Genomic DNA, 12917 nt, shown 5'->3' on the forward strand with positions numbered 1-12917 from the left:
CAGCAGGAGCCAAGAAACCCAAAATTAGATGGTACAAATATCCCCTCTGCTGACATGCATTACATTCACCATCTCTTAAGCGCTGTCTTAACAGACTGAATTCCTTTTGAAAGCCAGTCTCAGTAACGTAAAATGCTGCTGCTTCTTTGCTGTTGGAATTGGACATACCTATTGAGAAGCCCAGGAATACTGTCTATGGACTGCTGGGCAGCAGGAAGCCCATCATTCTCTCTTGCCTAAATAATAACCTGAGTTGCAGAAACTTTGTTGTGTTGAATGACTCTCCCTCCAACTGATCGATCTTTAATAGAATTACGCTGTGCAAATCCTTTAGAAGAAGTGGGCTGGTCTTTAATTGTTTTCCCTTAGCTACAGCCACATTAATCCCAAGTGAAGCAATGGATTTAAAAAAAACTTAAGTAGAACTGACAGATGAGACCCCCAGCTTTATACCATCATCTAAATAGAAGGTAACAAATATCAGTTTGTGGCAAAACAAACCATAAGCAAGTGCAGCAACAGTGAATGACATTTGACAAGTTCAGTCTCATAACTGGTTAACAAAAGGATCTCTCTGCAAGACAGTGCTATGACATTCTCCCCTGTAGTACAACAAATCCAATAACATGTATCAGTGTGCTGGGTTTTCAATTCTTCTGCAACGTCGAATGATTTAACATCTCCTTTGACATACTCATAGTCCATATTCACAGGGTAAATTTGATGAGCCGTATTTCTGCATGCAAATCTGAGTATAGAATTCCTTCCAAAACTATTCTTTTTAAAGCAACAGCAATTTTGTACCAGATTTCATACATCCCGTAGCAGTTTCAGCGACAGAAAACATCCCATCATGCAAGGATTTTGTGTTCATTTTGCGCTTAAAACTGGTCTAGTCTGTACACATGCAAATAACAACGGGTTACCATCTGAGGCTTGTTAATCAAACACATACCATCTGCAGGGTAACCACAGTCCTTAAAAAGATAATCACAGCATTACAGGAAAACATCCATTTCTCTTACATCAAGTGCAATGCAGTAAAATAAATTGACCGAGTTAAGAGTCTAACCTGGAGGACCTGGAAGGATCAGAGTTCACCAAAGCCCAATGATCGATGTTAGAAGGGTCAGACATCACACAGTACAAAACAAGATTACTAGTTAGAAATAGTACAAGTGACAGCATATACACTACACAACAACCCATCTCACCAGCATATTTTGTATTTACAGTCCATCCACATGCATGCATAAAACCACACATGAATACACAACGGTATGTCTTTTCAGATACAAGTTATTCTGGTGACTAGGCTCTGCTAAGGCTAATTTGACACTTTAACAGCAAACTTAAAGCTTTACTGAAGAATGTGTTATTGCTTTAACATTACAGCTGAGGCCTGTGACTGGTTAGTCCTGCTCACAATGGGGTTTGACTACGTAACCATTTCACTGACAATATTCAGCATCACAGGGCTCGGAGCTCCGCAAATACGCAGGTAAACTGTGAAAGACAACTTACTCTTGAGCAAAATTCTGCACTGGGCAGCGGGGAAGCGTGATTAACAGAAGGGCTTATCACCACTAATCAGTTATGAGCCTCAACTATCTGTGAATAGCGAGTGAATAGACTGAAAGGTAGGCTTACATCCTCTTCCAAATGGTAAGCGGGATTGATGTGGATCAACAGGGCTAAGCAAAAATACAGCAGAAGTTCCAAATGTAGAATTTGTTGTCTTTCTTGTTGGCATTGTTTTTTGTTGATAAAAATACCCCAAGATGCTAATTTACCTGTTTAAGGTTATTATGGAGAATGGCATGCGATAACATCCTTAGAAAATCATTCAAGTGGCCTCTTTCAAAAGGTAATGCTACCATGCTCCTGAATTAATGCATATTTTAGCTCCTGTGCCATTTGCATCTTTCATGTCAGGGAAATGATTTAAATATAGCAACATATCACCATGCAATTTGCAGCTAAAAACTATGATAAATAAATACACGTCAAGTTTACCTCAGTGCATTATTTCTTACATATTTGGTAAATTATTTTAAATACTAACTGTAATACAGGTGTTAAAAATAGCGACATGGACATTTCATTGTTACTGTTAAGTACTTATAAACTATATTCACAGTTAGCTAAGTTTTGCTATGATTTAGAAATCTGTCCTATACTTGTTGATTATTCAGTTCTGGCTGAGCACAGTCACAGAGTGGAACAAAACATGAAGCAATTGCTCAGTTCCTCTCATGGTGGTAGCTCTCTCAAAGCGTGGTTTGTGCTCCTGTGACCACAGTTTAATTAAAAGCTAAAACCACGTTTATTTTTTTTTTTTTACATGACTGCATAAAACTAGGATTCAGACATCAGGGGCTACCACATTTGCTGCCTCACGGTGCTTAGGACAGCACTCTAAAAACTGAAATGTACTCCTTTATCGAATTTTCATGACAGTTTGTTGCTCCCTGGAAGTCATCATAGCAAAACCTAAAGACACCGTTGTTATTAGAGATACACCAAATCATTTTCCATCTAGACACAGCCATTAAAAATCTTCCCAAGAGCTGGCTTGTGGTACGTGCTGATAGGCTAAAATTGCGGTAAAATTGTGAAAATGGCCATGTTCCTACCAGCCCTGTTCCACTGCCCGAGCATTAGGGAGGGAAGGGCTATATGCTTCATTTTCATTAAATACACGTTAACGGAAGAGCTTTCCTCGTCTCCGTTAAATGTGCTGGTGAAGCAGAACAAGGGAAAGTTACAATGCTCCAATTTGGGAACGTGAAGCATCACTGTTACTTCGTGTAACTTCTATACCAACAGCGTCTGTTGGTATAAAAGCAGCATCCAATTTATTTAAGTCTTTTGAGAGCGTCCAAAACCAACAGTAGCAGGTGTTACCAAAATGAATACTGTCACTTGTCCAAGCTGCAAAACACAATTATACAGCAAAGGAGGACAGCACAATAAACTTTCTTAAAAAAGATAAAACCAAGCATATATTGTTTTCAACTGCACCAAGAATAAACATGCTAAAACAGCTTTCACAGCTGGGGACACTTTCTAAAAGCCTTGCAAATTTGGATCCACGTGACCTTCCACCATGGAAAGAGCAACACTATGTCCTTGCAGTGCCAGTCCTACAACAACATGGAAGAAAGATCTGAAAGCCAACACCAATCTTTCCTTTTCTACCACAAATTAAAAGGTATGTCTGAAAAATGACTTGGCATATCTACATTTAGACACTACAAAAGTATACATATTCATTTCCATGCAAAGTTATTATTTTGGAGTTAAGGGGCTAACCTGAGGGACCTGGGAGTAGGGGGTCAGAGTTCACCAAGGTCATCATTAGAACAAGGGGAAAAACATCAAAATTGTTGGACATATCAACAAGCTAATATATTCAACTAAACCTTCTTTTTTAGATTTAGCTCAATATTCCTTTACATACCGTATGCAAGACACCAAACTATTATTATTCATAGCAACAAAAATAGACGTGTGGAGTAACAGGATTGTTGTGTGCCTTAGAAATTGGTTTAATTTTATAATCAATTAATAAATCTGTGCCAACACCATCCATCAATATTTGTTTTAGGAGCAACTCAACTGAAGTCAGAGAGGCACATCAGGCTTGACTTCATCACTTTTACTAATCTTAGAATATACCCAGAAGTATACGCTTGCAGCTTCTGGTTGTATTTATGTCCCCAGAAGGGGGGTAATTTGACAGCCACACAACTGCTTTTATGACTAAGTGCCTTATGCTGAAATGTTACAAAATCAGCGTTCCAGCAATAGCCTGTGTTATCATTTGAAACAAAGGCTGGAGTGCTGATTGTACCAGAACTGCAATAATAGTTTGGTTTATCCACGTTAGTCCATGCATAACTGAGCAAAACAAATGCTTCACTTTATACATTACATGCAACAAAAATGGAAATAAGAGAAAGAGAGAGAACATGGCTGAGCAAAACCTCACTGGCCGCTTCCCTCTTGCCAATGCTCATAAAACGAGTCCTGCCATTCCTCTGCCTCCCCCGCTGGTGAGAGTCAGTCCGCACGTGATTTATGCGGAGAGGTGTGAACAGGATGAGAAGCTTCATAAAAACACCAGAGCATAGAATTGCAGTTGGTAGTTTTACTGTACATCAGGAGCTGCTTAGCTGGGTTTTTTGAGTTTGGAGATATCCTCTCAAAAATGAAAGCCTGTGATCTTACGGACCAATCAGCTTCCTGTGCCTAGGTTTTAATTGCTGAACCACTCTACAAATAGAAAAATTATCTTTGGAAGGTCCTGACATCTAGGATGTCTTATTTGGGCACTCTTAAATTAAAGCCCAAGCCCAGCATCCCACTATCTCTTGCCCCTTTGCGCCTTCTCCCACTTGCCCCAGCTGCGACTCTAACCACAGTGAGCAGAGCTGGCGTTACTTATCCCATACTCCTACCTGCTGGTGAGCAACTAGGCTGAAGAGGACAAGGCCACACAAAAAGTGGAAAGCAAGTTAGGACTACCAGCTTGCTGCAGAGATGCTCCCCTGACTGGTTAGAGCCCCTGGGGCCAGCAGGGCAGAAGTTCCTCCAGGAGAAAGGTGGAAGGCATGCACTCCTCTTTCCAACAACCAAATAGGGAACCGGGAAGAAACTGTGAGTGGCTGTGAATTACTGACCCACTGCGTTGTTCCACACCAGTCACATAAAAAGCAGGTTTAGGATACAACACAATTCAAGTATTTTTACTGAGACTAAAAGAAAACCTCATTATACTGGCAAACAGTACCCCAGTTCTAAGCTATTACAAATTAAAAGCAAATGTTGTTCATGACGACTCATTTTTAAATGCAGTTAGGATAGAGGAGTTCATAACCTACTCTGCACGAGAGAAAAGCTCATATCGCCACTGAGTAATCAAGTATTAATTCCAGTTCTAGTAAAAATATTTTGATAAAATTCCATTCTAAAAAAGTTTTTCAGTGGAATTGCCTCCTGTATCAGAAGCAAGCAAGAGGAAAAAGCGAATGTAAAGACTTCCCAAGTGTTTACTGCAAAGCTGAACTCTCCTTTGATAGCCAAAAATGAACAATCTGTGTGTAGCTGCTATTTTACAAATGGACTACTCAAACCTAACTAGCCACAAACAAATCTGAGTAACAGAAAAATCAGAGGTCAGAGTTTGAGGGCAATAAAAAAAATACTACTTCTCTACTAATATGCAAAAAACCCCCTCCTGTAATCAACCAGCAGCTTAGTTTGAAAGTACTCCCCTCTAAGGAGAGAATTGAGCATGTTAAGTGAGATGAGTCTTATTGGTGGCAAAGTACTTCTGGACTCGAGACACAGCAGAAAGCTTGTGCCAGGTTCATTAAAGGGAGGTTTTTCAGGAGCAGTATCTAAACACAAATAAACATTCTATGACACAACATACAAATCAAATCCTCATACACACCAGGGAGTTGCTCAGCAATGTTAACTCAGTAGAGTGGTTTTCTCATTCCCAGAATTAGTTGGTGCAAGAACCAAATGCAAACATGGAATGGAAAGATGAACACGCATGATGGTACACTGAGTCCATGGGAGCCACGTGACACAATGGAGCAATGGCTGAGGTTACATGACACGCAGATGAAGAGGCAGCTATCCGATTGGATCATGCTGTGATTCTAGCGTGAATTTGATTTTCATGGCTCTGAAAATGATGGGGGTTTTGTTACTTTTGGGTTTTTGTGCGCGATGACATTTGCCGATCATGTGACAATACTGCAAAGGTATCAGATGTTCAAAAGGCGGTATCGTGCTTGCTAGATGATTACTGTGACAGCATGCGGAGAATCTCCCGTGTAACAACGCCTTAGATTTTTGCTGCCAGGTATCAGAAATTAATAGCAACTGAGGCTGTTTTATTTTGAGAAACTGTTACTTTTGGCAATAAAATCCTCTGGTTGCCTGCCAACATTAAGACCTATGCCATGAGGCTTGACCATATCCATCCAAATAAATTGAGAAAGTTTAAAGGCTGATAACCTACCAGCAAAATATGAAAGTAACAGCAGATGTTCAGATGCGGGTCACGCCTTACCTGGCCTTCCTGGAACACCTGGTGGGCCAGGGCTACCTTTAGGACCTTCCAGAGGTGGCCCTGGTAATCCTGGTGGACCTGGTGGACCCTGTAGACCAGGGAATCCTTGGAAACCTGGTTCTCCCTTCAGACCCGGAAGTCCAGGCGGCCCCGGTGGGCCAGGTAACCCCACTTCTCCTTTTTGCCCTGTAAAAGCAAACAGCCATGTTTATAAATGCTGTTACATTAAGCAAAGAAAGCCAAACGTCAACTTGCAGAGCCATTTCTCTCCCACAGAAGGTGCAAATCTCGTTACAACTCACCTTGTCTGTACAGTGAGACATTGGTCTAACATTCAGAAAAAAGTTAGAGCTAATACTTCTTGCAGAAGGAAGTGCTACACCTTCTGATGTGCTAGAAGGTCTTACGAAGTCTCACTTTGCTACTCAGTGATGCTGTAAGTCATAAATGTCCTCTGAGTTTGTCACCCTATAAGCAATGTTTTCTATGAAGGAATCTGCCAATGTTAAGTTTTTGAGACACTGCTGGAAGACATACTTGCAAAGTTTTCTAATAAGCTGGAGGAATTCACAAGCTGTAATGCTACTGGAAAGTAATGTAACTTAGGTTGAGAAGCTGCTTTTCAAAGTGTAGCAAGCAGCTTCCTTTGTCATCAGTTGTACAAATGCTTTATTTATGAGACAAATCAGCAAAGTTCCACATAATGCAGTAGACTATTATCCTGCATGGATTTATCCTGGCTGCATAATCGCCAAGCTAGAAAATTCAGTAGTCAGTAAAGAGTGGTTTTATTACTATGGTTAATTGAAAAATGTCTGCTGAGGGGAAGAAAAGTTATTTTAGTTGTCATTATGGCACTTGTTTATTGCAGAACATACAACAAGCTGCCCTTTTTTTTTTTTTGATGTATGACCATTTAACAAAGAACAACAGAGAAATTTTACCTGACAATCCTGGAAGTCCTGGAGGTCCTGGGCGTCCAAAACCTGGTAGACCTGAAAATAAATAGGTTCAGTTAATAATGACTATTTAGCTTTCATGTCTCCAGAAACAGAAATAGGAGGCTGAGAACAATCAACGTGCAGTTTGTCTAAATCCCTGAGTCCTTAAGCCTACTTGGACTCTCATTCACTCACCAGTCTACACCAATGCTAGAGCTTTTGTATCAAAATGCATATGTAACTTTCATAGGTATTTCCATCCATTCACTAGATGCTCTTTGAGAGTCAATACATTTGCATTTTCAGTTGGGGTTCTATCTTTAATGCAGACATTACACCGTTTACCCGTTCTGTAACTGAGTTGAAGCAATACAGCTACTGTGGAATAGAGTAACAGGGCTGGTGTTGGAGTCAGGTAATAAAAATCTAGGAGCTGATTGAATTCTTGTCCTGTGCTTCACTGGCAGTGTGACAGCACCCTTTGTGAACCATTCAGCAGCTGGGAGGAACCACAGGAGCAGCTTTGAAGGTGCTGGGGCAGTTATAGGAAAACTAGAATAGAGAAAGCAGAACAGCACAACGCAGAGAGAAGAGGGGAAAGCAAACAGGAAGGATACCTAACCTGGTTCACCCTTCTGACCAGCTGGTCCAGGTATACCATCTCGACCAGGCTGTCCCTTCTCTCCTGAAGGACCAGGAGAACCAGGACGGCCAATATCACCTAAAAGGGGGATAGAACACATGAGCACAGTAACGCCGAACCTGCAATAAAAACCAAGGAACGCCCATCCCCATCTGAATCTGAAGGTTTGACAATGCAGTAACAAATTCACAAGGTTGTAAACATTTCTAAAATTAAAACCTTTCTTTCTGTCCCGCTCTATCTCCCCTGACAATTTAGAAAAGACTTTTAGTTCTGTTACTTTTTAATCAGTCAGCGTTTGCTAAAAATAATATAATGCTCCCCTTTAGGATAAATCAGAATTTTGCTCCTATGAAAACAGGTTAGACCACTGGAGTACTTCACATACACAAAGCTGGTAAACACCGAAACAGTTAACAACTTGTTTCAATAGCTCCGGCAGCAGACACAAGCCATCAAGAAAAAGTTTAAACTTTTCTTTTCTGTTTAATGTCAGTGAACTAAGTGTGTGCAATGGTGTTTGTTTTCATCATAAAAAAGATAAGAAAAGAGGAAGTGGCTTCCTGTGTTGTTTTCCACAGAAGCAGCTGACCTTTGCTGCTTATGCTCACCTACTGGCCCAGGTGGTCCAGGCAGGCCAGGATTACCCGGAGGCCCCTCAATACCTTTTGGTCCTGGAATTCCTGGTGTTCCTGTAAAGCACCAGCATTTCAATCAGATTATGCACAAAACTGGCTTTTCAGCAGATGTTGAAATGTAATAATCTGAGATGCCCTGAGTAATAAATGAACTAACTCTATCTGTATTTATGCTCATTTTGCAGATTTACAGCTGCCCAAGGAGATGAATTATAAAGCAAAGAACATACAGAAACAAAACATACTAGCACAACGGTCCTAATTGTCTAACTGTTGAGTGCCTGTGGCCAAGGATACAGTGAGTCAGGTAGGAAATTACCATTTTAGAGACAGGTGTCACAGTCAGATTTCTCTTTACAACATAAGTGCTAAAAAAAGCTCAGTTTTTCTGATGACTGATACATGAAGGGAAAACATGGAGCCAAACACAGGTATTTGGCGGGTCAGAAGAGGTGAGAGTCTGATTGCTGTGGGGAGTGGAGAGCACTAGCTGACACAACTGCTACATCCCCTCAGAGCAGAGGAACGATGTCAGAGTCACTCTTAAGTGATGCTTTCACACACTTACTCTTGCAGTGACAATTCCAACAGCGCAAAGCTTAGAAGCAGCAGATTGCTAGAACCTTTGCAAGCTGCAAGCCCCCCACCTCCAATTACCCACCGTGTTTAGATGTATATAGCAATACAGACAAGAGGGAAAATGAAAACCCCCACCTGTTCAGAATTACCTGGGAATCCAGGAAGACCTGGTTCTCCTTTTGCACCTGGACTGCCTGGAAATCCAGGCAAACCAGGACTTCCAGCTATACCTTTACTGCCCAGACTACCCGGATATCCAGGCAAACCAGGATCACCCTAGAAAACACGCAGCAGAAATAAGAGCCCTGTCTTTGTAAGGTGGATAAGCCCTTCCTGTATGTCCCCAGACTTACCATCACTAAAAGGTGACCATTATATCGTGTAACACTTCTCCTTATAACCAGTTAATGTTAACCATCTCACAAAAAATTAATTGGAAATAGCAACCATAAAGATTAAGTTTTCCCCTACAATTTTGTATAGAGTATCATGGCTTTTCCTCAGAACTGGCCTACCTCAAAGAACAAAGTGTTCTCTCTTCTTACAGAAGAGACAACAGATTTTTACCCCATGATAATGCAGGAAAAAAAAAACCTCTGTGGACCTTTAATCATACAATGTTTTTGAGAAATTAACTGCAGCTTAACATCAATTGTAAGGCATCAGTGAAGGCTGCTAGATATTCCATAGGTCTTTCTGTTACTTTTTGTGGAAGACAGTAAGGATGACATGGGTAAATGTTAGTGCAAATGTTTTGAATGGACTTAACAATTCTAAGCAGCAGTAATCATGATACATCAACTCCTTCAAAATTTATTCTTAAATGCAGACAAATCCCTACCAACATCAAAATGTCAGTGGGTATCACAGTGCAGATGAGGCCACTAACTGATCCCAGCTTGAAAGGGCTGGTAAACAATCTTCTCCTCTAACCAGATTAAATTATATATAAATATTTTCACCTTTAAAATTAGAAATATTTGCTCCCACCTGGCAAGAACAAACTGCAGTCAACCCTGCTTGCTATTAACATTTATATCCATATTTACAGTTATACCCAATATAAATAAAGTTAGTTAAAAAATGTTAACACAGAATCCAATTTCCTCATGGAATCTTCTACTGAAGCGTACCTTTGGTCCAGGGAGACCGGGAATACCGATGCCGGAAAGCCCAGGGTCACCTTTCTCCCCTTTCAGTCCAGGAAATCCTGCAGGCCCAGGCTGCCCTGGACGTCCTGCTATTCCTTGGCTGCCTTTAACCCCTGGGGGACCTGTCCAAAAGAGGAGTTTTATAAATATAAATAAAACTGCAGTGGTTTAGAGAAGTCACTCAAATTACAGCAACGGAACTAGAAAGGAGTAACAAATTGACTGGCTGGCTTTGAATACCTAAAGTGTTTTTTATTTTTAAAAACAAACTAAAATAATTATCTAAAAAAACTCTCATGGCTTTTTACATGACATTTCTAAGCCTTTTTTTTCCCTAAATTACTCATGCAAACACCTCGTAGTAGTATCTAGGCACAACTTAATCTTAGAATCCCGTGGAATTTTTTGTTGTTGTTGTTTTGGTAATAATTCCACATTATAGAATTCACTCTCTTCCCCTTTCGTAAGCGTTTTAAGATAATACCTATTTACAATATATTTGCTTTTTGCATTTTCTGTTTTAATGGGCATTTCCAATTCCTTACGTACTATTTCAAATACGTGTGTAGGGCTTTACGTATTCCTCTTCTACACTGCCACTTAAAATATATTAGTTACTGCACATAAGCAGATACACTTTTGTGCTGCATAAAAGGAAAACAGTGACCAAAATGAAGTAAAATACAAGCACAGAAACTAACCTGGAAGGCCCATCTCTCCCATGGCTCCTTTTAACCCCGGAGGTCCTATTGGTCCTGGCTGCCCAGGAAGCCCCGTGTCTCCCTTGATGCCTAGGAAAGTTGTATTTTTAGTTAACTAATGGCAATAATTAAAAGTTTCTGATACTCATCCATTCTCATATGAATATGGTTGTCATCTCATTACAAAGGCAATAGATTTGGAGTTTCTTTAGGCCTCGTATTGTGAAGGCCTCTTGTAGCGAAAGACTGTGTTCCGAGCCAAGATTCGATCAGGGCAGCTTCTCTGTTTTGAAGATTAGTCTCAAATTCGGTCAAATCTCGGTCCATGATTCAGTAACCATCTGAAATAATTTAGTAGTGCTGTCACCCGGCCTCTCATGAGCTGTTCTGCAGAATGAACATCTCTCTCATCTGCAATAGGTATTCAGTAGCTTCTGTTACAGAATTAAGTGTGGCCTACAATGCTCAAACTAGTCTGAGTCCTGGATTAAAAAAAAATTCCCAAGCCCAACAAGATATTTAGAACAAGACCTATATTAGACTTAGTGAGCACAGATTCAAGATTTCAGGTAAACTGGTACAGCTGTAGGAAGAAGCAGTGCAAAGCAGAATTTGTTTTCTTGATCCTTGTCGTTCTTTAAAGCAAAGATGTGACACCCAGCCAGCCTTTGCAAGGCATTCCCTGGGCCATTTGCAAAGTGTGAGTATAATGACTCCCAACAGAAGAACTTGACTGATGCAGCAGACAACTCCCGGTGACAGATCCTGCAGTTGTGTTGCTTGCTCAAGCAGCAAGCCCTTTTCCGGTCGTCCTGAAAGCTATCCTAATCCTCAGTGGGATCAGCTTAAAACTGCTTTGGGGTCTGTTAGAAGGAAAGAGCTCCAAGCATGCTGTTTGCACGATGATTTTAAATGTCCTCAAACCATGCTGCAGCTTTAAGTGCAAATCCCTAGGCTTTGCTTAGATATACCTGGATTCACAGCCCGGTCCCTTGTGATAAAAGGCGTGTGCAAATGTTTACACATCCAAACTGTCCATCTCAGGCCTTGTGGACATACCTGGCAATCCTGGCACCCCTGGGGGGCCACTGAGACCCGGAGGGCCTGGGTCACCTGGGAGACCTTGATAACCTTTCTGTCCTGATAAACCAGGAATACCTCAAAGAAAAAAAGATACATTTTAGTATTATTACTATCACTACTACTGTGTGTTTTCTTTTTCCTTAAGAGATCAGATGTAGCTATATGAATAAAAATACAAATACAGATTTTTCTTCGGCAAATATAATTCTACCTAGTTTAGCAAAAAGAAGTATCACAGATCACAAAATACTGCTTCTGGAAAGTTTAAACTTACTACAGAACAGGAACAACATAAACAGAGATAATAGTAACTTCATGACTAACACCTTTATACCTCATTCAGAAAGGACTGTCTTTTTGGGTGAGCAGACTCCATGCAACCTCTCTATATTCATCTAGATTATTTATATACATGTTTAATTACATTGCTACACCAGAAGCACTTTGGGACTGATACATTATAAAAAGTAAAGCAGGTGTTTTAGCAGATTTTTTACAAATTCTATGTGGTCGTTGTCACACAATAACTTTGTGCTGCCCTGTGGGCATAGTTACATCTGCTCTGATAAGTTCTTACTTAACAGAGAGGGTAAAAAATGGAAAAGAAGAAAGGTAGGTGTCTTAGGGTCCTACCTAGGCTTCACAGAAATTAATACAACAGATAAATCGGCACAATAGTGGCTGGGCCAATAGCAGAGAAAAGCATTTTGGTTCTCTGTAGGGTAGAATGTTTTTACTCTTCTCAAGACTAAATCAGAGCTCAAAGGAAATATCAGAACCCTTGGTGGGGGAGGAGGGGGAAGGCAGCAAGTGAGAGAGAAAACAGACATGAGCGAACTGAGAAAACCTTCCAGGCTGCCAGCTTCCCAAGTAGAAACACACACAGAGATGACATTTCACCCTGGGGAGGGTAAGCTTACAGAGATACCCAAAGGGAAAATCTGAGGCGATGCATGAGCAGATGACCTGTGCGATTCCATCCTACAAGGCAAAGGCCCAAGGACCTTCGAGAGAACAGGAATGCAGCCAGCACAGCAACCATGGCAACCACTTCTCATCATGCTTCGGAATAACACCCAGAAGTCTGAAT

At 40.7% G+C, this 12917-nt stretch overlaps 1 protein-coding gene across 1 annotated transcript in view; it reads right to left on the reverse strand.

Moving 5' to 3' along the window:
- The window catches only part of COL4A5 (collagen, type IV, alpha 5), a gene marked incomplete at its 5' end in the record, with an annotated part of 54263 nt that overhangs the window by 7379 nt on the left and 33967 nt on the right, over positions 1–12917 (reverse strand). Inside the window, 10 exons of the mRNA XM_010136614.1 lie at positions 1073–1081; positions 3316–3324; positions 6092–6277; positions 7036–7086; positions 7655–7753; positions 8287–8367; positions 9042–9168; positions 10026–10165; positions 10745–10834; positions 11804–11902. Of these exons, the coding sequence (XP_010134916.1) occupies positions 1073–1081; positions 3316–3324; positions 6092–6277; positions 7036–7086; positions 7655–7753; positions 8287–8367; positions 9042–9168; positions 10026–10165; positions 10745–10834; positions 11804–11902 (891 nt within the window). The remainder of the gene's footprint in view (positions 1–1072; positions 1082–3315; positions 3325–6091; positions 6278–7035; positions 7087–7654; positions 7754–8286; positions 8368–9041; positions 9169–10025; positions 10166–10744; positions 10835–11803; positions 11903–12917) is intronic.

This window comes from Buceros rhinoceros, unplaced genomic scaffold (assembly GCF_000710305.1).
Source record: "Buceros rhinoceros silvestris isolate BGI_N320 unplaced genomic scaffold, ASM71030v1 scaffold285, whole genome shotgun sequence".
Lineage (NCBI taxonomy): Eukaryota > Metazoa > Chordata > Aves > Bucerotiformes > Bucerotidae > Buceros > Buceros rhinoceros.